At 39.3% G+C, this 22,510-nt stretch overlaps 1 protein-coding gene across 2 annotated transcripts; it reads right to left on the bottom strand.

Moving 5' to 3' along the window:
- Positions 1 to 570: 570 nt before the first annotated feature.
- HELLS (helicase, lymphoid specific) lies at positions 571 to 22,152 on the bottom strand. Of its 2 annotated transcripts, none has more exons than XM_063405795.1 (22): positions 21,720 to 22,152; positions 21,244 to 21,365; positions 18,486 to 18,608; positions 17,135 to 17,194; positions 16,608 to 16,644; positions 16,451 to 16,515; positions 15,949 to 15,990; positions 14,966 to 15,190; positions 13,346 to 13,528; positions 12,942 to 13,085; positions 12,173 to 12,369; positions 11,417 to 11,513; positions 10,324 to 10,485; positions 9,665 to 9,807; positions 8,560 to 8,698; positions 7,080 to 7,163; positions 6,873 to 6,992; positions 6,412 to 6,528; positions 5,893 to 6,052; positions 3,057 to 3,153; positions 2,774 to 2,850; positions 571 to 1,099 (listed from the first exon to the last, which is right to left on the bottom strand). In XM_063405795.1, the coding sequence occupies exons 2-22, from the start codon at positions 21,346 to 21,348 to the stop codon at positions 1,002 to 1,004; spliced, it is 2,475 nt and encodes an 824-aa protein (XP_063261865.1). In that variant the 5' UTR covers positions 21,349 to 21,365; positions 21,720 to 22,152; the 3' UTR covers positions 571 to 1,001. The 2 variants fall into 2 exon arrangements, with proteins under 2 accessions (XP_063261865.1, XP_063261864.1); XM_063405794.1 differs by lacking the exon at positions 21,720 to 22,152 and adding an exon at positions 21,512 to 21,530.
- Positions 22,153 to 22,510: the final 358 nt, after the last annotated feature.

Below are 22,510 nucleotides of genomic sequence, written 5' to 3'. Positions count from 1 at the left end.
CCATCTTTTACATATTTCCAGGGATGGCAACTCCATCGCTTCCCTGGGCTGTTTCAGTGCTTGACATTTTTGGTGAAGAAACTTCCTACTATACAATCTCGACCTTTCCTAGTGCAACCTGAGGCTGTTTCCTCTTGTCCTATTGCTTGTTACTTGGGCAAAGAGATCAACACCTTGTTCCAACCTCCTTTCATGTAGTTGTAGAGTGATAAAGGCTCCCTTCTCCAGGCTAAACACCTTCAGCCCCCTCAGTCACTCCCAAGACTTCTGCTCCAGCCTTCACCAGCTTTGCAGCTCCCTGCACCTGCTTCAAATCAGCAACTCAGCTGCACCGGCTGCCCAGCAGTCAATGCTGAAGTAATGTCTGCACCAGAAAGATTTAGGCTATTTTAGGCTCATTGCTTTTGGTTTCTGGTTTTTTTGTTTAGTTTGTGTGGGGGCGTTTTTCTGCTGTTGTGTGGGGTTAGTTTGTTTTTCTTTAAATGTATGACACTGGCTAATGTGCTAAATGAGTAGGAAAGTGTGAATTAAGATCAGCTTCACTTGTTTAAGAAGCCAAAATCCACAGACTTTTAGAACAAACCAGGTATTTATTTAACCAAAATAATTTGCAGAACTTAAAAACAGAAGCTACACAAATGGCTTTAATGGCACGTTCTCTCCCTTCCAAATAAAACTCTAATTGGTACCATACTTAAAAAAACAACCAAAAAACAGGGATTTAGAACTTCCACAGGAAGATTTTTCTTAACAAATTTGCCAGTTTATACCACTGAGCACAAGAACTAGCTGCAAATGTGAAACATGCTCATTTTCTTACTTCTTCATGAAAGCCTACTAAAGCTATAACTATCACCTGCATTATACTCTAGAACATGTTAAAATTCACTGGAAGAACACAAGGGATTTGAATAAAGCCTTAAGGAAAGTCAGCATCAAGGACCAGTAAGCAAAAGTGACGCCTCTGGAAGATCTGAGAGATTACTTAGAGGCCACGCTTATTAAAACACACATTCTCCACTGGACTCTGATGACTCTTCTAGGACTTTGAAGACACCTATTTTTTCCTTTTTCATTTTTTCAGAGGTCTTCATTTGCTCTAAGATTAAAACAAATCAAAAGTCAACAATAACAGGTGTAGTAGAAAACAGATTTGGAAAACAAAGTTGACAAAACCATTTTGCAGAGTTGAAGAACAAGCTGATAAAACCATTTTGCTCCTTCATCAACAGTTGGCTACTAAAAATTTGTGTTTGAAAATATTTTTCAGATGTATGCTTTTAGAAAAAAAATTGCAACACCTCTGGCTAAATGTGAATGGAGAAAAGCAGTTCTAAGAGCTGCCTGAACTAGTCTAATTTTCCTGAAAAAAATACCCAGAAAACATTTTTAGTTAAATTACCAGGAGAAACATAAAGTTACAGCTCTGATAAGTAATATTCTTTTCAAAAATTCAAAGACCTGCAAACTTGTTTTCCTGGCAATTGCCATCACTTTGTTGCCCTTCCAGTGAATATTAAGCCAATGAAAAAAGTATTATATTTTTATAAATTTAGTAATTATGGCTTACCAGGGTGGGAGCTGGCATTTCGCTTTCTAAAGCATTAACTGCAGTTAGCTATAGCAAATATTCAGTATATGATGCCAAACTAATATCTTTGTATTTACATTTTTTGATAACTTTATTCTATTAATTTTGATTAGCATAGCAAAGAAGAAAAAAAGCAACCACAATAAATATGTTGCACACTAATAACACAAGACAAGCAGCACCTTCTTCAGCTCGGAAAGAGAAATTCAATTGTTTCACAGTCAGAATTTGGAAAGATACAGATCTTATTACCCATTCATCAAGAATAATTTTCTTCTTCTCTATTATCAGTCAGTTAACTGGAATAAGGAGTTTTACAGAACAATGCCTAAAATTCTTTTCCTGAATTATCTAAAACGTTGCACAAGTTTCCTAAGGCAAATTAATTTTACACAGATTACACACAGCATACTTATTTAAGGCTAAAATTTTTACTTCTAAATTCTGTAATGGCTGGGGCTTTTGTTCCTGTATCTACTTGGAGTCTTGTTCTGCTAAAGACGCTGGGGGAAACAAGGCATACTAAATCTATTAATCATATAAAAGCATTCTAGATCTGTGAACTGGACAAGAATTTTTCCTCTCAGGAAAGCTACGGGTTTTTTCAATATCTTGGCCTGATCAAGGAGTAGAATTTGCAGACAACCTCAAAAAAGAGTTGTGGTTTGTTTGGGGTTTTTTGGCAAATAGATGATCCACTGACAAGCCAAAAGAACTCTGAAAAGCTTGATTTCTTTCCTCCAAATGTTAGACTTCTTTCCCCCAAAAATGTTAGACAATGTTAGATAAATGTATTTTGTATTATGACAGCATCAAAGTACATTTTTAAGTTGGCTGGAATAAATCTTTCCTGAGAGTAATTTCTATTTTGATCAATTACAGCAACTCTCCTTGAAAGCTGCTTTGCAGAACACCTCCTAATGCATGCTTATCATTCACAGAATGCTCAGGGTACAGCACGCCTGAACGTGGTTTTCTGGAATACTTTTGTGTAAGTTCTGTTAGTTCTTCTACAGCAAACCATATTAAAAATGTCAACAAAGGGACCAAAGGGTCCTTTGTCAAACAGACAACACAGCTGTAGGGAAATGAAGCTATGGCAGTTTTTTGCACACACAGACTCTTATAAAATATGAATTTACTGTTGAACAGAATAAAGAAAACATAAAAACTCAGACTTACCAATAAGATCACTTCTATCCAAAAGTAACTCTAGATCTTCATCGCTGATTACTTTTTCTTTAGATCCTTTTACTTCCCTGTTAAAGAAGAAATAATCTCTCAATACAGATAAAAACATGTTAGTATTGCATAAAGTCAGTTTTCCCATGTAGCAGAATCCCCGGGACATTCTTTCCTCTATGAAGATCCACACACCACTTCATAAGATGAGAGAGCTTTGGACAGCTGCTTGCAAGTTACAAGTGACAAACTCATGGTCCAAGAAAATATGAAATCTGCATACCTCTCATAGTCTCTGGATTTCAGTAATTCTATTAATTCCTGAGGGTCCAGGCAGCTTTTCGACTGTGCTAGACCAGATTTGCCACCTTTAAACTGATCTGTAGAAAGAATAAATTTTAAGAAAGCACACAGAGACTGGAACAAATTACTGCTGAACATCAAAACTAATGTTAGGTTTCATTGTTTTAGCCTTCAGATAAACACACCTCACACTAAGAGAGACAAACTCAGAGGTATACGAAGGTTTGCATGCAGGCCTTTCACTTGCTATAATGTGTATGCATGTAGATATAGATGTAGTATGCAGAAGAACTGATTGAAACACCAATTCAACATGCCCACATGCACAGAGCAGAAAAGCTGTTAGTTCTACTTACAGTAAAAACACTGTAAATAAAGTTAGATGGTGGATGCTGAAGTTTGTTCCCTTTGTATTGTAAGCTGGTTAAAACAAAGTAAGTAGCATTAACCACAAGACAGGAAATATGTGAAAGATGTGGTTTGCAGAGAGAATAGTCAGAAACAGACAGAGGACAAAGTAAAACCCTGACACAGGCTGCTTTTTTGAGACTATTTACAGCATCTATTTACAGCTAATCTGAATGTCAGTCCAACTGTAAAAAACATTACACAAGATTATTATCTAACCAAAGCTGAGCATGGATGAAGTTAAGCTCGGTCTTACAATTTAAAGGAGACTGACAAGACTTGCAGTTCTGTGCCAAGTTTCCTCAGTTTTTATCAACTAAGTACTCATTTTATTAATGTGTCTTCACTGATTCCTTTCATCACACTTATCTTCCTTCCTGTACACTGGTTTCAGAAATCCTACCCACCGCCTTTCCCATCTCCCTTCAAGAACTCTGAGTTTATCTGTGAAGTGCAAATCAGATTCAAGTTCCAGAGTGGTCTGAGCTGTAGGATTCTCTCCCCCCTTAACATCTACAGCAGTGACACACATGCTCCAAGTCCTTTCATGCATTATTAGTAACGCTGTCTCTACCTTTTAGCTTTCAGTTTCACTAAACATATGGTATTAAACTAGTGCAGGTCTCAAGTTGCCATAGTAGTGATACAAGAAAAATACAGCTTCCTAAGCAACTTTCTTCAATGTAACAGAAGCACAAGATGGAAAGAGGAAAAGAAAAGAAAAGAAAAGAAAAGAAAAGAAAAGAAAAGAAAAGAAAAGAAAAGAAAAGAAAAGAAAAGAAAAGAAAAGAAAAGAAAAGAAAAGAAAAGAAAAGAAAAGAAAAGAAAAGAAAAGAAAAGAAAAGAAAAGAAAAGAAAAGAAAAGAAAAGAAAAGAAAAGAAAAGAAAAGAAAAGAAAAGAAAAGAAAAGAAAAGAAAAGAAAAGAAAAGAAAAGAAAAGAAAAGAAAAGAAAAGAAAAGAAAAGAAAAGAAAAGAAAAGAAAAGAAAAGAAAAGAAAAGAAAAGAAAAGAAAAGAAAAGAAAAGAAAAGAAAAGAAAAGAAAAGAAAAGAAAAGAAAAGAAAAGAAAAGAAAAGAAAAGAAAAGAAAAGAAAAGAAAAGAAAAGAAAAGAAAAGAAAAGAAAAGAAAAGAAAAGAAAAGAAAAGAAAAGAAAAGAAAAGAAAAGAAAAGAAAAGAAAAGAAAAGAAAAAGAAAAGAAAAGAAAAGAAAAGAAAAGAAAAGAAAAGAAAAGAAAAGGAAAGGAAAAGGAAAAGGAAAAGGAAAAAAAAAAAAATCACTGTTTTGTAACAAATCCCAGCTCTTAAGCTCCAGTATTTGTACTGTATATACCCTACACGGTTAGTTTTGTGATATTCCTTCCTCATTTACTTCTCCAAAGTTCCAACACTTTTTAGATATTCACAGTAACAGGATCCATAACATCAGCTTTATATTTACACAAGGAATCCAAAGGCTCCTGAAGTGAGACCCCTACCTAAGCTGCAAGATTTACATGTGATACACCAACAGATGCCAAGATAAATATTGAACTTACTGCAACACTGAAGGCATTGACACCTAGCTTCCTTCCAGTACAAGTAGTCCCACTCTCCAGGGCTGCCTCAGTACATGGCAGTCATCTATTAGATCCCATTCTGTGCTCATCTTGCTCATGTGCTCATCTTGCTGCTGGGGTTTTAACTTCAATTTGGACCATTATCAAATAATTAAAAAAACGAAACCAAACCAAGAAAGTGTACTAGTCAATAACATGCCTATACAGAGGCAGCCCTGGCAGCAGTGCAAAAAGATTACGAAGACTAATGCTAGGATAAAGTTATTTTCAAAGATTAGCTAACATCATCTAGAGCCAGAGGCAAACCACAGCTTAGGCCTGACTGTGCAGTAGACAGAGGTGTGGTCTTTTTTCCCCCTCAATATGAGAATACAAAAATGATGAGATGTTTCTAACTTCCTCTGAAGTTTAATATAAAACTAGTTATTGTTCAGAAGCCAAGTTAAAAGAATTGCAATTCTTCAAGTGAGCTTAATGTTTGGAAATTGCTATAAATAAGGAGCTGCAGTCCGAATGTCACACAGTAAGCTACAAAAAGCAAAGCAGGACTCCTATAGGATCTGTACAAGGAAAACTCATCCCCAAAAGGGTCACTTCAAAGCAATCACATTCTAAAGACTTTTGAGTATGACAAGCCACATAATCAAGAACACCACAAGAATCACCAATGTTCTGTACACAAACCCAAGGACTATTGTTCTATTTATCACTGGCCAATTGTTCAAACAGGACTGGACTTCTGTGGTTATAACACACTGGACAAGGGCAAACAGGATAGTGAAATTTGTTACAGCTTAAGAGATTTAAAGAATCAACACATGTTGACATGAAATCCTAAGAGAAAGATACTAACTTTTATGGATTATCAGCTTCTCCAGCTTCCTCTTGGCAGCAGCTCTCTCCACAATCTTCTGGTCAATAGTATTTGCTGTCACGAGACGATAAACAACTACTGGCTTTGTCTGACCAATTCTGTGACACCTGTCTTGGGCCTGCAAGTCTGACTGGGGGTTCTGAGCAGATAAAGAAATGAATCAGTAACAATTTAGTTACGTCATTAACCTTTTTCTTAAAGGGCATACCACATATGCAGCATTTTTAGTGGAGAGCTCAGTCAGTGCAGAAGCAGAAGAGACATGGCATAATAGAACTCTTCCTCTCTTGACTCTTAAGCTTATCCCAGGACTTTTCAAATGAGGCTGTATTATTTCACACACAAAATGTCTGCACATGCTACTAGTACCTTTGTATTACACCTCACTGAAGTTATAGAAATGGTCTATACCATAATGGGTTGGTAAATGATGATCAAAAGCAGCAAGAGAAAGCATTTTCTGACACACATCACAAGGTGAACAATCTGTCAACATACCCAGTCACTGTCATATATGATAACTGTGTCTGCTGCGGTTAAGTTAATGCCCAGGCCTCCAGCTCTTGTGCTCACTAAGAACAGGAAGACTTCAGGGTCAGTGTTAAATTGATGCATCTGGAAGAGATTTCATCTATTAAAAAAAAGTAGATGGACCAAACATAACATGGCTAATGTTTTATTTTGAGAGACCTGTTTAAGAAGATGAATACAGAAGATACAACACAAGTTGTCAGAGGTTTTAAGAAGCACTGCATTTTAGGCATACCTCATGGTAATGGTTAGCAGCACACTACTGATTCAGTATTTCTGAGCTGCAGATACTGCAGATAAGACAGATGAGTTTTCAGCACAGAGGTGTTTTGCCTATTAAAGGCCAAGTGCCGTGCAAAATCATATCCCAGTGTCACAGCAAAAGCAGAATTTGCTAATGTTCTCACAGGGCATGTCCATCAACTTACATTTTCTTCTCTCTCTGAGTAGGACATAGAGCCATCCAATCGACTGAATTTGAAGCCTCTCAGGTAACAGTAATCCATCAAAATGTCAAGCATTTTAGTCATTTGTGAGAACAACAAGACCTACAAAACCAGAAAGATTCCTTAATAACATTTTTTGTTCATAAGTTGATGACTGTATCTCATCCCTCCAATAATCTTTAGCTTTACCTTATGTCCTCTCTTTTTAAGTTCTGGAAGCATTCGGTCCAAGAGTAGAAATTTGCCTGAATTCTTTACTAGATCTTCATCAACCTTAGAACAGGGAAGAGGGGATCATATATTAGGAGGGAAGGAGACCAATGGCTTCCCCAACTCAGAAGCATCAACAAAAGCTGTCTGAAATCTCACTGAAACAAGTGTGCACCATTTTCTTAACTAAAAGCCAAAATACTGAAAGTAATGTCAATTTTAGCAAACAACATTGAATCACTTAAAGCACAATGAAACTAAACTGAACCCTACCATTTCATATGCTCAAATAATTACTTTTTAAAACTAATTACTTTTCACCCCATTTCTGGAAGGAGAAACCCTCATGTTTTTATTTTTTCCTCATGGAATAGTGCTGCTGTTTCTTTTCCAGCTTGTAATTAAGGCACAAGGCTTCCACCTACTGGACACACAGAGACACCGCTGAACAAGTTATTACACATCAGCCAAGCAGTAGAAGTTCACAGCAAGTTTTCACACTGCTGCCTTAAACCCCTCTTCAAGAGAGCTTAGATCTAGTTTTTGCCATGGGCTAAGGGCAGGGATGTAGAAACTTCTAAGATCTGAAACATACAGCAGCCACCGTGGTAATTACAAATACATTTTCCTCAGCAAGTACTAACTCCTGTGGGTGGTGTCAGCTGTCAAACAGTCTCCATTTTCTACATACTAATTTTCCCTCACTTCCCTGACTGGGGAATCTGCTTTTTATGCACTGACTTTACATTGATACACTTCAACAGCATACTCTGGAGTACAGCAGGATATGTTTTCACTCACCAAATAGGAAACATGACTACACATGCCCACAAATCTACATTTAGAATGTGCAAGCAACTTTCAGTTCTTCAAGATTCATTCAATTCAAAATTATTTCATACTTTCCTGTATTTCCATCTGCTTTGTGTACATTAAAGTACCAGCTGGTCTTTGTGACATAACTTTGATTTTTTTGCTTTTGAGGAAGAATGCTGTATTCTCTGAGCAGATGACTCTTGTACTTGGTTCTGTTCTTCAACAACTCACACTTAAACGTTACCACTGCACCTCCTGCAGCCTGTACAATTTACTCCATGAACAGTTCACCAAGGTTAGCATTTGTTTTGAAAAATAACCGAGGTGATCTTGAGGCAGCCCCTAAAGCACCTGGAGTCAAAGGAAGCCAGTGACTCTTTGAATGAGTAACTCTCCACAAGCAGAAGAGCACTGGCACAATGAAGAACGCCACCGTGCGAATGCTGAATGGGCACAGCAGCTGAACAGATCCCTGCAACTGCTGCTGCAGGAAGTTTCAAATAACGGTTCAGTATACTGCTGAATTCAACAGGAGGTGTATGCCAAATACATTGAAAAGGTCATTCTTTGCTGCCATCAGCTCCCAGTCTATTGCTTTTTAATGCCTGGAATGAATTTTCTCTATTGCTTTTAAAATGTGTACCTTGAATTGTTGTGTCGCAGGATCCAAAGGATACTCAATAAGGTAGGGGTGATTACAACACTTCCTCAATAACATCATAATATTCTGCAGTTTAAGGTTCACCTCAGAATCCATGGGACTGCTCACTTCTACCACTGGCCTTGAAAAGATAAATCTTATTAGTACTGAAAGTGTCCCCATATTATGCTACAAATAACTGTAAGAAAAAAATCCCTAAAACAAAATCAAGCAATGGAGTCACACGCTGTGACATGTCCTCAAAATCCCTTATAGTTTGTAAAGCTATTACCAGACGAAACTGAATTTAAGAGTGCCACAGCTGGCAACGAAGGTGTAACTGTTTGCCATTATTGCTGTAAAATAAAAAAGAGCAGTCAGCAGGAAAGGGCACAGAAGCAAGCCATCACCAGACCACATGGTCAGATTTCTTGGGGAGGAATACCTAAGTTGTGACAGAATCAGCTCACAGGCTACACCGGACTAGAAGAAAAATCTAGCAGAATAAATGCTTTTCAACCTGAAGATTTTCCTTATGCCCAAGGGACTTTCAACCAATTTAGAGCCACCAACAGAAGGAAGAAGTGGAGAACACTTGGAGTGACAGTGTTTGTCCTTCCAAGCAACTGCTATGCATGATGGGGTCCTCTTCTCCTGTGAATAGCTGAACACCTGCCTGCCCATGGGAAGCAGTGAATGAATTCCTTGTTTTGCTTAGCTTGCATGTGCAGCTTCTGCCTTCCCTATTAAACTGCCTTTATCTCAAACCACAGGTTTTCCAGCTTTTACCCTTCTGTTTCTCTCCCCAGCCCCACTGATGGAGCTGTGAGCAAGCAGCTGTGTGGTGCTTGGCTGCTGCCTGGGGTTAAACCACAACTGAGTCCTGAAGTTAACTGTAACTCTAATAAGCCAGTGAGTGATGGTACAATAATCATTGCTATCATGGCTCAGTGAATACTAGGTAAAATGAAAGAAACAAACCATAAAGCTACAAGGATAGTGAATAACTAAATGTCATTCTTCCTGATCAATTTCAGTAAGCAAAACTCTGGAAGCAAATGAGGAGGGAGATAGTACAAGGAAAAACAAAGTCTTTCAAGACAGGCACCTTTCATGTTCTACTTCCTCTTGCATTTTGCTGATTAATTTTTCCAAGTCATTCGGTGAATCATTATGCTCCTCACAATAATCAACCACTTTCCGACTGCGGCGTTTTGGTCGGCCTGTAGAGCTCAACTCAACCACTTCCTCCTGTGGGAAATGAGAACATTGCCATCAACAGCAGCCAGCTTCACAATCAAAGGCCTGTGCTCATCCAAGAACTCTCAAAACTGAAAAGAGGCCTCAGTGATGTGCCTCATGCAACGCCTATGCACAGCATAACAAGCATTTAACTCAGCAGCTTAAGTTTTGGCTATGGAGAATATGCAGTCAAATTGTAAAGGTGTGCAACTGTATAGTTTGAAAGTTTCTATTTGATTTTAAAAGGCTGCATTCATATCTTACTGATTCTAAGCTGAAATTGTCACCTCTTTGATAACAGTGCTCTTTCCCTCCCAAACTACAAGTAATCAAGAACGTATTTACACTTATATTGTTTTACTTCTGTGCCACAGGCCTATCACAGTAGCTGCCACTGTAGATAACAAATGGATTGGGCTAAGAATTTAAGAATAAAAGCAGGTTTAGTTACAATGATAATGAATATGGTTTTGCATACAAACTATTAAAAGCAAGCACATTTCTAACGTTCTGATCAGTAGCTACCTCATCATTTCCAAGCAGTTTCCTAATGGTGCGATTGACAATGGCAGTATAGAACGTTTCCTGCTTCTTTGTCAGCGGCGCATACACCACAACTTCTCGTTTAGGAGGAACCTCAAGGGCAACATCCGATTTCAGCCTTCTCAGCAAGAAAGGTGTCAGAATCTGAAAGGGAGAGCAGATGCTACAATTACTCAAAGCTGTCAACACAACTAGTTTAAAAAAAATAAAACAAGACATCAACACAGAAGCAGGCCTACTGATGTAATGCTATTTTGCCAATTTAAAGCAAGAGAGGTAATTTCCACGTATATTTAGTTTTTTATTATGTATGCCTACTCAACGTTTTCATGCACATGCTGGTACTAACGTGTTGAAACAACACACCCACTGGCATTTTATAAATTCTGAAGTGCTTAGTAGGGGTGCAGTAGTAACTACATTGCAGACCTTTCTTACAAATTCCAGTAACTGAAAGTCATCTTATTACAAAACTGCTCATTTTGTTATATTTCTTAAATCAAGTTTTTCTGAAAACTCCCAAAACCTTTAACCAAAAAAATAAATTGTCATCAACAATTATACATAGAAGATGCAGCTCAGATCCCTCACCATCAGCTGATAATGGAAAAAAGATAGGTGGAAGTAAGCATTTACTTCCACACACTCTCTTAAAAAAAAGAGCTTTAAATGTAAATTTGAAGATAGCCATATTATATAACTAGTTTGTCAAAAGGTTCTCTGCTCAACACCTAAAGTTAGGTAAGTTCCCTCAGTTATCTTTTAACAAAATGAATACACTGATTAAATCTCTTGGTGAATGAAATTCTGTAACTGCAATAAAGTTTGACTAAACTTCATTCAGTTCCAAGAATAAAAATGAGTGGCTATCAAAGAGATATATTGTTACTTTAGCATTTTTAAGTGTTGTAAAGATTGAAAAAAACAACCCACAAGTCTCAGTCCAGAAATGCCACAATAAAAATCTCAGACCAGAATTCAGCATCACAAACAAGATTTTGACACATTTCATGAGACAAATGGTCAATGCTACAACTATATTATAAAAAATACAAAATGAAGGATAAATGAAAACCTGATGCAGCATGTGCAAGATGTTTTGCTCCCTTTCTTTAGCAATAATATCTTCAGCAGTTTCTGTAATGCTGGTAATATCAAACCAGGATTCAAAGCTATAAAAACAAAGCAAGGGAAAAAATAGCTTACTTCATAGCTATTCATTATTTTAGTATCTATTCTTCTCTTATCCTGTGATTAAAAAAAATAAAGCACTCACATCCATCATGAACAGAAGGTGAACTGGAGGAATTTCTGAAATATATCTGTCAATTCAGAAGCTTGAGGTTTTATGTGATTTGTAAAAATACTTGTAGTAGTTGGAATATTCATTATCATTTTTATATTCCATCTAGGTTATAGCTTTTTCCAAAATTTAGTCTAAACACTGTTTTGGCAATGCTCTTCCACCTGACCCCCCTACTGCTGCAGAAAAGGATCTGTGGATCCTGTGCCTGCCAGCCTCACACAGCTTCATCCAGCACCTTTGAGAATCTCAAGGCAGCACCAGGCACTTGTGACAAAACAAACATCTCTCTGCAAATGCTCACAGCTGAGCTTCCACTATCCAGAAAAATGACAATTCCCTCCTTTCTGAAACAACTAAGTGTGAGGCAAGACACATTTCAAGGCCTTTGCCACCAAATAATCATACTGAATTACAACCATGCCATAAAATAGCTCTTCACATGCTGATAGTTTAATTTTTAATGACTCATAATAATACTCAAACAGAACAAACAGAAATAGTTTCCACCATCAGACTGCAACCTACCTTTTCAAATCATCAAACACATCGGGCAACAGGAAGTTAAGCAATGACCAAAGCTCTGCCAAGTTGTTTTGCAGGGGAGTGCCAGTCAACAGGAGTTTATTGTCTGTGTTAAATCGTTTCAATTCTCTGATAAGGCGGCAGTTCATATTTTTAATCCTGTGACCTTCATCTACTATCAGGTATTTCCAGTAGCAGCTCTATGAAAATAAAGGGTATTTCAGTAAATTTTAGGTTTATTCCATCAAAACGGGTGGCAGATTAATTAAAGAGCACTATTAAGACTGTTTGATACTGCCTGTTACAAAGGTTCTATTTACTGTTTTTCACTTTGCCAGACTAACAGAGCTGACCCCAAACAGTTAATGCCACACATCTGCTTCATGGTGACTGCCTTTCAGAAAACTTAAGATGGTTAAAACCAAACTGCTACAAGAAGCCCATCTTGCTGAAACAAGCACTGTGATGTTAACCACAATATTTATACACTAAGTATAGTTTTTACTCTAAACATCCTTAACCATCACCTACAGGAAGGTAATAAAATGAGCAGGTATGCTGTAACTGCTTTTAGAATAATGTTTTGTTTGAAGAACTTAAGCATTAAATTGCAGAGCTACTACACCAAGGAAACAGAAGTGAATGCCAATATACGTGCTACAGTATGAAACTTTCTGTACAGGCAGCATGTGGGGGTTTTTTACCGTGTTCAAACGCACTGCTCTAAGTACTGGGGTACAACACAGTCCTAGGGCTAAGAGCACTTGGATACCTGCAGGGCATTTCTGTCTCGCATTGCTATTTCAAAGGAAGTAATGACCACAGGGTAGATCTGCAGCGATCCTTGTCTTCCGTGGATTTTACGGATCAGCTTACGACGCTCCTTCTGAGTTCCATGATAGAGCATCAGTGGAATCTGTAAAAAAGAGGCTGTTAGTCAGGACTACAATGCTCATTTTAAGCTAATGAGAAGACAGCAGAAATACTGAGATATCTGACAAGAAGGCTGTAAACACATAGCAAGTCACAGCACAGTTTGTAGTGATCACATAAACAACTCCAATTAAAATGATGTTGTACATAGAAAAAGTTTCAAGGCAAATAATTAGAATAGAAATTAAACTATTTGTGCTTCTAAACCTAAGGAAGAAGAAGAAAAGTCATTATTTCTTTTACCTCTGGAGTAAACCTCTTGAATTCAGACATCCAATTTGGAAGAGTAGACAAAGGACCACATACTAAGAATGGACCAGGGACCCCTCGCTCCACCATCAGTGCTATTGTTGCAATACACTGGATTGTCTTCCCCAGCCCCATTTCATCAGCTAAAATGCCATCAATGCCATTTTCCCAAAGCATCTTAAAAAAAACAAATAAATAAAGGTAAATGTGAAATAATCAACACACATTTGGAAAACAAAGATCTTTAGGAATATAACACCTGTGGAAACTCTCTATTAGACCCATTTTATGTTACACAAGAAGATGATTCTATTATAAAAATAGAACAAGCATCTTGTGAATGCCAGATATTCTCATACAGATGTATGCATTCCTAGCCAACCAAGTCCCTAACTAAGGCACAAAACCCAGAACAGTATCAAAGGAAAGTATGTAACTTAGTGTGGCATCAGAAGGCACTTTAACTGCAAGTACAGCTCACATTACCCAAGATTTTAGTCATGCCAGCTCCAAAATTTCACTGAGCTCTGCTCTCCAAAAGACCAAATGACTGGGCTGACATTTCAGTGGTGTCTATTCACAGAACTTCTGTAGGCATAGATCTCCTGTAGCTACCTCAGCACAAGAAAAAGCTGCACTTCCTCACCAGCACAGCCCCCTGCTCCAGCCAAAGCTCCTTGTGCAGACACTGCATGCTCTGACAAATAACCCAGCAACCTCTCACAAGCAACAGAAAGACACGCAAGTGCTCCTTGGCCACTCTCTGCTATTCAAGAAGGATACATGAAAAGGTTATTGTAACTGAGGGCACAACTAAGGAAGCTGGTTTTCCCTCCAGAAGAGGCCTGTCTTCACTTTCCAGTAACAGAAGTGAGTGAGCAAGTTTAGTGGCACTCACTTGAGGGGCGAGTCTAAGCCTGTTGAAACAGACTGTGTATGCTTGTAGGGAGGAAAAACAGAAAGAAAAAATCTAAGAGAAATATTAGATCAGTAGCAGAATTAAAATTAGTTTTGACTCTTTTGAATGTTTGAATTTGACTTGCATACTGAAACAGGCAGTAGTTAAAAATGTATGTGGGTAATTCTGATGGCAATTTCCTATAGCTTTTTATTTCAAGACACAACATTTTTTAACACACTGTGTTAGTATTACTAGCTAAGACTCTAAAATTCAAAAAACAAAAACTCATTCTGTGTCAAGCCTGCAAAGGTAACAGGTCTTTGAATACTTTGGGCTAGGTATTGAAGCCCTTGAGAGAGAAAAATAAGACTGTCCCTCAGCAGGATATACAGACTTGTGATTTCACAAACTCTTTGTAAGGAGAGGTTGAGTTGAACAAGAAAATAGTTGGAAAAAGGGAAGATGGAGAACACCAGCTAGAAAGTCTAAAGAAAGGCTTAGAAACACCAATATCCTTCCCACACTGAAACATTTTATTTGCTGTTTGACAACTTTTTCATAATACCATATTCTTGGGCCATGAAAGATCATAAATAACTCTCTCCTCTTCACCTTCCCTGTACCAACTATGATCACAGACTTCTAATATCTCTTCCCCTCTGTGCCTGTTTCCAATCAGCAGCAATTCTGACCAAATTCAATTGCCTCCATACCCTTAGCCACTCCATGCCTTCCACTTGGTACCATCTCATGACACCACCAGTAAAAATCTTTGGCTGCTGAAAAGGCACTGGTTGTCCATTAAATTTTCGCACTGGATCAAGAAATTGCTGGGTACTGTGTCGTACAGCTTGACACAATCTGTCCTTAATGATACTATTTGAGTCTCCATTTTTCTGCAGGTCTTCTGGATGCAGGTCATCAGGAGAGATTTCATCCTACAGAAGGAAGGTCAAGGAACATGTCACAAGTGCAATGCACATCAAAGCCTGCTGAGACATCCTTCCTCCCGATTTACACCAGCCTTAATGTGCAGTGAAGTAATTCAGTCTCTGACACGAAGACTTCTTGTGAGTTATCTGTCAACTCAAGAGTAGACTTTATAAATTCTTTTCTCCTTTAGAATTCAAGGGCAATGACAGCTACTGAAGCTATTTGCCTTGTAATTTTCTACCCATAAAAGTAAACAGACTTAAAACCTCCCCCACAGAGGCTGGCATTCAATGCAGCTATTTCTGTTCTGTGAGAAGAAGGGCTTTCCCTTCTGTAAGCTGCTCTATGTTAGGAAGAAATTCACACTGGGCGTGCAGCTCTTGAACTACAGAAGCAAAAAAGTCCTCACCTGTCATCTCCACACTTGACTGTTTAAAAATTACTGTCTTAAGGTCTTAAACACCAACAGAAATATTTTTTGTAAAATCCTATTTCCTTTATTTCTGAAGCTACTAACAATCTATAAAGTATAAATACATTCAAACTCAGTTTTTGAAAAAATAAAAGTTTTCACCTTGGATTTCTGAAGTAAGTATTTAAGTGCATTCACGTATACAACCTTTCTAAACTTCGATTCAGGACTTCAATAACTAGCAAAGATGTTTAGTAGCAGGTAAAGTTTAGAGATAACTACAAAGTATAAAAAGCCCTCCCTCCCTTTGGGCTTAGCACTCATAAACTGCAATAATATGTGTCAACATACCTGATTTTCCACTTTACTTTTTTTTGCCACTGATAGTATTTCCTGGAAACAAATAGAAAAAAAAAACCCAACATGCTTATGTGCTTTTCAACTGTAATTTCTATTTCATGTAACCTCTTCATTCATCTTTCAACCTGTACATACTTTAAAAAGCTTTCCATACGACATCATGAATCATACAAGTGACTCTAAAACAAGATCACACACCAGATAATACATTTCTATTACAAAGGGTAGCTGAAAATTCAACTGGTGACCTAGACTCTTCACAGCTTGCCTCCCTAAAGACAGGAAAAAACAAGAGTATCCAACCTCGATATCTGTGACAACACCGCTTGTTACAAAGATCTCTGCTCACAGGCAGACTACTGATGGCTGATATTATCTGGTAGCAACGTATGAGAATGAAGTGCTCCAAAATATATATGTCACAGAAACTGGCTCACCCATTAAAAGCTGGGCTACACAAATCCAGACAACCTATTTCTAAGTTAAGGCATACCTCTTTGGACATAATTTCTGATATGTTGTATGTCCCATCTTCTCTTCCTCTCTTCTTTTTTGCACCTGTAAGATAATAATTGAGTTTCTACAATGCATCAAACATTAAGGAAATCAAACCCACCACTACTGAAAAAAGACAAAGCCCAATACATTACCTGATTTCTCCTCTTTGCCATCAACTGGGTTTTGACCCTAGAAAATAACCATAGGAAGAGGTTCATCATCTTATACATCTCTAACCATCATGACACAGATAAAAAGATGTAATCAGACTCCAACCATTGCCATTGAAAGCTTCTTGAAACATTTCTACTAATAAACAGTTTTCAAAAACACAGCAAAAAAATCCTGCTTATTTTTTCTTGTTACTTATTCACTATTCTGGCTGAACAAAGCAATCATTGCTAAAACAACCAAAAAACTCCTCAAGACAAATTGAAACCATTTTCCCTAATAATAACTGGTCAAAAGCATTCCCCAAAAATTACTGTCATGGTATACAATTTTTAAGCACTTTCAAACAGTCTTACTACAGTTGAATAAATATTGTATATTAGCTAGATCCTGCAAGTCAAATACTGGAGAATCAAACTTAATTTGATACTTACCTTGATCAAAACAAACATTGTAATTTCTCAGACTTTTATTTAGAAAGTTGCATAAAGTAACTACTTAATCTTACCTTGGCAGACTTTAAACTCATTTCTCTTTTTTTTTCTAACTTCTCTTTCTTCCTCTGTTCCTAAACAAAATAGAAACCACACATGCAATTCTCATCTTGCCATTGCACCCACAAGAGTACTATCCACTAAAGGAGTGATAGATTACATTGCTAATACCAAGTTCCACGTACTCTAGAGATTTTGTTTTTGCAAATCCACTAAGTTTGCTCTAGTTGAAAACAATAAAGCAGAATTTGGACAAGAATGTGCCACTGCTCTAAACTGCTTGTCAGTAAATACTTTAAACACTTAAATGCAGTAATTTAGAAAGATTTGAACAAAAATATTCCCAATTGCAAACTCTTGAAGATTACATCTACTGCAGTAAGTTTTCCATTTATCCTGCTTCCACATACTACATATTCATTGCAGAACAGACATAAATGTTAGCAGCCTACAATGCCTTCAACAAAGAAGTGCTTTCATGTCTTGAAGAACTTAACATTTTTATTCCATCTACTATTTTTACTTGCTGGAAGAAAAAGGATCCTGAAGAAAGACTAAAAGACCTTGGTATTTACTAGATGCTGCAAGATTTAGTACTGAAATATGCATTCTATTAATACAATAACCATGAATTCGAGCTGACAGTTCAACTAGAAAAATATCTTGGAGAGGAGGTTCCTGCAGTCTTTCAGTGTCCCTTTTCAGAAAACGTTGTTGTTCTTAATCTTTTCCTGCTTTTTCCTCTCTCTCTCAAGCAAAAACTCTTGCAAGCTTGCCCATAAAGGCACATTTAAGAAAGTCAAGACAAAGCTAGACAGGAACTCAGCAGCCCATGGATTAAAAAAAACAAGAAGACACGTAACACTTTTATGGAAGCTCTTGTTTGGGAAGAGCATGGCCTCAGATCACTGTAATTTACTGACTTGTTTGAGGGAGGCCTAAGTTAGTATCTTGAAGGTACATCTCATCCTCAGCTTTCAGTTAATAACACTAACAGGCTACTCAACTTCCTATCTGTCAGTCTTTGCATCTTCTATCCTCCCTCCATGTTTTCTAGCTCCCTTAGACTTCAGTTCTTATTTGAAATACTTACTCTGCTTACTTTGCACTCAGGCCAAAAGAACTGGGCCACCTTTACACTGTGAACTTAAATTATAATTCATGTTCTTCCACGTTTGATGCATCTTTTAATTTATAGAACAAATTCTGAACACTATGTAAAGCATCACATCATTCCTGTGCAGTAAGTTCCAGCAGATTTTAATCTTACTAATGCAATCTTAAAAACATTTTTACTTCAAACAGCTGGATGGAAAAAAACTCCAGACAGCACCTTAATAATACTGGAGACAAGAACACACCTACCTCTAGATGCTGCTTTTCCATTTGGCTTAGCAAGAATTTGGAATAGATGTTGCTTTTTTCAAGCAAATGTTGAAGCCTCTTATAGCGCATTTCACTTGATTCCCTGTCCCAAGAATTTCGAGCCTGGCCAACAAAAAGAGACGTCAAGCATTTACAGATACAATTGTGATTCTACTAAAGAACCCCCCGTGAAAAGTTTTAAATTAGCATCTCCAAGAGAAATCCAGAGAGACAAGATGCAGAGCTTCACAAGATGCTTATCTATGTCATTGCCCTCAGAAGAAACACAGGGGGAAGGGCACGCTAAGACACAGAAAAACAAGGGACTCTCCTGAAACTAAACACACTAACAGGCAGGGAAATGGGACATTTCCTGAAACATGGGATAAACTATGGGACACTGAAAAGGTGGAGAATGTCTATTCGCCCAGAAATCTGAACTTGATTTTCTCCAAGTAATTCCAATCAGGTAGCAATCACCTTGTTCTTGTAAGAGAGGGAGATCTATCCCCACAATTTCTCTAGGGGAGGAGATTGCATTATCATGATTTCCTTTGTTTCTGCTCTCCCCAATCCAGGTTTTTACCTTCAGATGACAAGTACCTGAGCTCAGAAAGATCAACTCTTGACTGTAATGCCAAGAGAGACTATAATTAAAACTAACCTACTCTTTCAGCAGATTGCTATTGCTCACTTTTTATTGGAGTGAACACAGCATTCTTATTTGGCCAAACTGAAGGCCTGTTTCCTCGACCAACTTGAAAAATTTCAAGCGGAAAAAAGAAAACTCAAAGATGAACAGCACTTAACTCTTAATGACACGTCACTGTGCCTTTTGGCTCAAGCCTTGAAGCCTTACGACAGCGGGTTTTTTCCCCTTTTTGACTGAAAAGGTCAAAAACCTTCCACTCTGTCACCACTCTACACTCACACATATTTGCACAATGGTATTTCACCATTAACCCTCAAAAAGAACTGGCAGCTCCTTTGCTGAACTGCTGTACAAACCACCTGGCAGAGCATTTGCCGAAGTGACAAACATAAGAAACACAGAAGCTGCCCCGCAGTAAGTCCGTGGTAACTACAGCAGCAGATCCCCTTGGTCTGGCCCTGGATTGCACAGGGAAAAGGTGATAAAGCACACAGGACAATGGAGCCGTATCCTTGCTAGAGGGAAGTCCTGTGGATTCTCAGGAAACGGAGAATATAAAAAATCCACATTACAGCATCGTTACAGAAGTGGTCGTTGTGAAAGAAATTATAATTTCACGTCTTCTTCTCAATAGTTCCTGTGCAATAAGAAAATTTGCTCTACAAGGGTTTCTCCTTACCTTTCAGAAGTATTACCTCCAAATTCTGAGTTCCTAGTCTAATCAAAGAATACCTGAAGTTCCACCAGGCTACATCATCCCTTACTCTTTGCAACAAAGAATATTATGAGACTTCTGGGAGAATCTATATATTCCTTTCTACGTACAGTATCACAAAATAATGCATCATCAAGACATACCTTTATAAATCCCAACTTGTCTTAGAGAAAGGGAAAAGAGTAATCAAAATTAGTTCCAGGCCTTAGAGATTGGTATTTTGCAGGCCCTTAGAATAACGTGTCAGTTCTTAAGATAGGAAAATAACCCCCTCATCTCATTTCTCTGTAATACTGAGTAATAGCATTAGTTCCTTGAACAAGATCCTTAAGGTCCCTTCCAACCCAAAACATTCTATGATTCTTTAGAATGCAATTCCCCAAAAGGTATTTAAGAGAATGGTTCTTTCATGCATATATTTCTTATGTCTGAAACACAACACAAATTGACATGTTATCAGAATACTATATAAGGAATCAGCACAGGTCTAGAAGCATCATACTCTCATGTTCTCACTCCAAAACAGACTGGTTCGTATCAACCAGTGTTTAACATCACCGTTTGAAAACATTCTCAGCAAGAGGGAAATGAAGCACAGTAATGATTACATCACTTGCGGAGGGGAGGTGCCATTTCCCCGAAGCAGCCTTTATTTTCCGGTAACACAGGAAAAGCCAAGTGCCCAAACCAAACATCACCTCAGGCTGATCACAGATTCGCCTCTCCTGGCAGCAGTGCCAGGTCACCGGCAGCTCCCGCACAACTGCGTGCAGGAGGAGCAGAGTGCAGGACTGGCATTAACCTGGTTAGCTGGGTTTTCTCAGCTAGACTACATCATTCTGCATAAACTATAGCTGTTACAGAAAGAAACATATAACCAGGCTTATTTCTGGACAAGATCTGCAGAACTCTATTCAGGCCTTTTGCTTGGTGAGGTTTTTCTAACCAAGGAGGGAAAGATATGTTACGTACACTTTGAGAAACAAAACCACAAAAGCTTTGTCTTTAATGTTTCAGACAGAAATTCAAAAGAACGCGAACTTACTACCTCCTTTCGAAATCAGCTCACTTTACAGGCATTATACCGCACATTTTTAGCCTCAGAACGACAAAAGCAAAGAGGTAAAAATCTCTCTGCAAATTTCAATGCGTATAAAACGCAGCAGGCTTCTCCCTAAGTCCAAGAGTTCACCGCTAGCCTTTATAAACAAAAAGAAAAATGAAGGCCCCCAGTGCATGATCAAAAGGCGCTTATACACCACAGCACGGCCTTTATCAGCCCCTCACATTTGTTTGTTTTGAAACGCAAGGAGCTGCAGGGCCCCGGCCCCCAGACACCCTGACAAAGCCCGCCGCCCGCGGGACCCTGCCGCCCCCGGGCCGCCCCTCACCTTCTCCAGCATCCGCTGCTCCTGCTTCAGCCCAGCCGCCTCCAGCCGCTCCTCTTCCTCCAGCATGGCCGGCGTGATCACCGCCGCCTCTGCCTGCTCCTCCATCTCGACTCCCAGCGGTTCTGCAACGAGCGCACAGTCACTCACAGTCACTCGCGGTCACCCGCGGTCACCCGCGGTCACTCGCGGCCGCCCCGCGGCTGCCGCTGCCCCAGTCCCGGGCGGCCATTGCCCCGCCGCAGCCCCACTCCCGCGCGCGCCGCCTCACCGCCCGCCTCGCGAGAACAAAAACCGCGCGCTGCCCGAGCCGCGCGAGAAGTGGCGCCGTTCTCGCGAGGCCAGCCGCCACGCCCCCCGGCCCGCTCCAGGCCATCTTGGCTCCTGGGAGGCTCCGGGCACAGGCCGGGCATGGCGCAGGAGCGCCCCGGGCGCGCTGTTCCCGGTGGAGTGGGCTGCCAAGGGAGCTGGTGGCGTACCTCTCCCTGCAGGTGTTTATGGAAAGGCTGGATGTGGCACCTGGTGCCATGGTCTAGCTGACAGGGCGGTGTTCGGTCACAGGTTGGGCTCGGTGAGCACAGAGGGCGTCTCCAGCCTGATGGATTCTGTGGTTCGGTCCCGCTCCGCTCCGCCGCTGCCCTCGCTGCACCGGCCCCTGCAGAGCGGGACGTGGCGGGCGCTGCTGGCTCCGGCACGGGCCTCAGGGCTTCCCTGGACACTGCTGGTTGTGCCACGAGAGGGCAGCGGAAGGCTGGAAACCCGCACGGGAGCGCTCGTACCCCCGGCGACGGGAAACCCGCGTTCCCAAAACAGGCACTGCGTTAAAGGAAATATTTCCAGTGTTCAGAGCACAAACACTTTGGCTCCACGTAAACAACACACAAGCTGTCAAAATAAAAGGGCTTATCGCTTCAGATGCTGCGCTGGTAATTGTCTACGCCTGTTTGTCAAACGAATCACTGTTTTAAACTTGTTCCACGCACATGGTGACCTGCACCAGGAGACATGGAAAGGGGGAGGAAAAAGAAGCAAAGAAAGACAAACAAGTCTAGTAATAACTGAGGTGGATAGCATTCTTCTCATTCCCAAAGCCTGACAGGCCGATTCTGGATAATGTGGTTTATGCAAAAGTGATTCTCTTCTCCAAGGCATAGTTCAGAAGTTAACTGGAGATGGTTTTGCATCCATTTGAGGGAATGTTAGTAGGGAATAATGTTATTAACCCCAAATAAAGTTATTTTATAGGCATGGTAGCAGTCAAATGTGCCTT

This window comes from Prinia subflava, chromosome 9, assembly GCF_021018805.1.
Source record: "Prinia subflava isolate CZ2003 ecotype Zambia chromosome 9, Cam_Psub_1.2, whole genome shotgun sequence".
In the NCBI taxonomy this organism is placed as follows: domain Eukaryota; kingdom Metazoa; phylum Chordata; class Aves; order Passeriformes; family Cisticolidae; genus Prinia; species Prinia subflava.
Note: the sequence above shows the minus strand (reverse complement) of the source record. Positions and strands in the feature narration are given on the sequence as shown.

Coding starts and splice junctions, on each gene's coding strand:
- HELLS (XM_063405795.1), bottom strand. CDS start 21,348: ATGGAGGAGCAGGCAGAGGCGGCGGTGATCACGCCGGCCATGCTGGAG. Junction 10,486..11,416: donor TCTTGCACATGCTGCATCAG/GTTTTCATTTAT, acceptor TCTCCCTTTCAG/ATTCTGACACCTTTCTTGCT. Junction 6,053..6,411: donor TCATATATGACAGTGACTGG/GTATGTTGACAG, acceptor TTATCTGCTCAG/AACCCCCAGTCAGACTTGCA.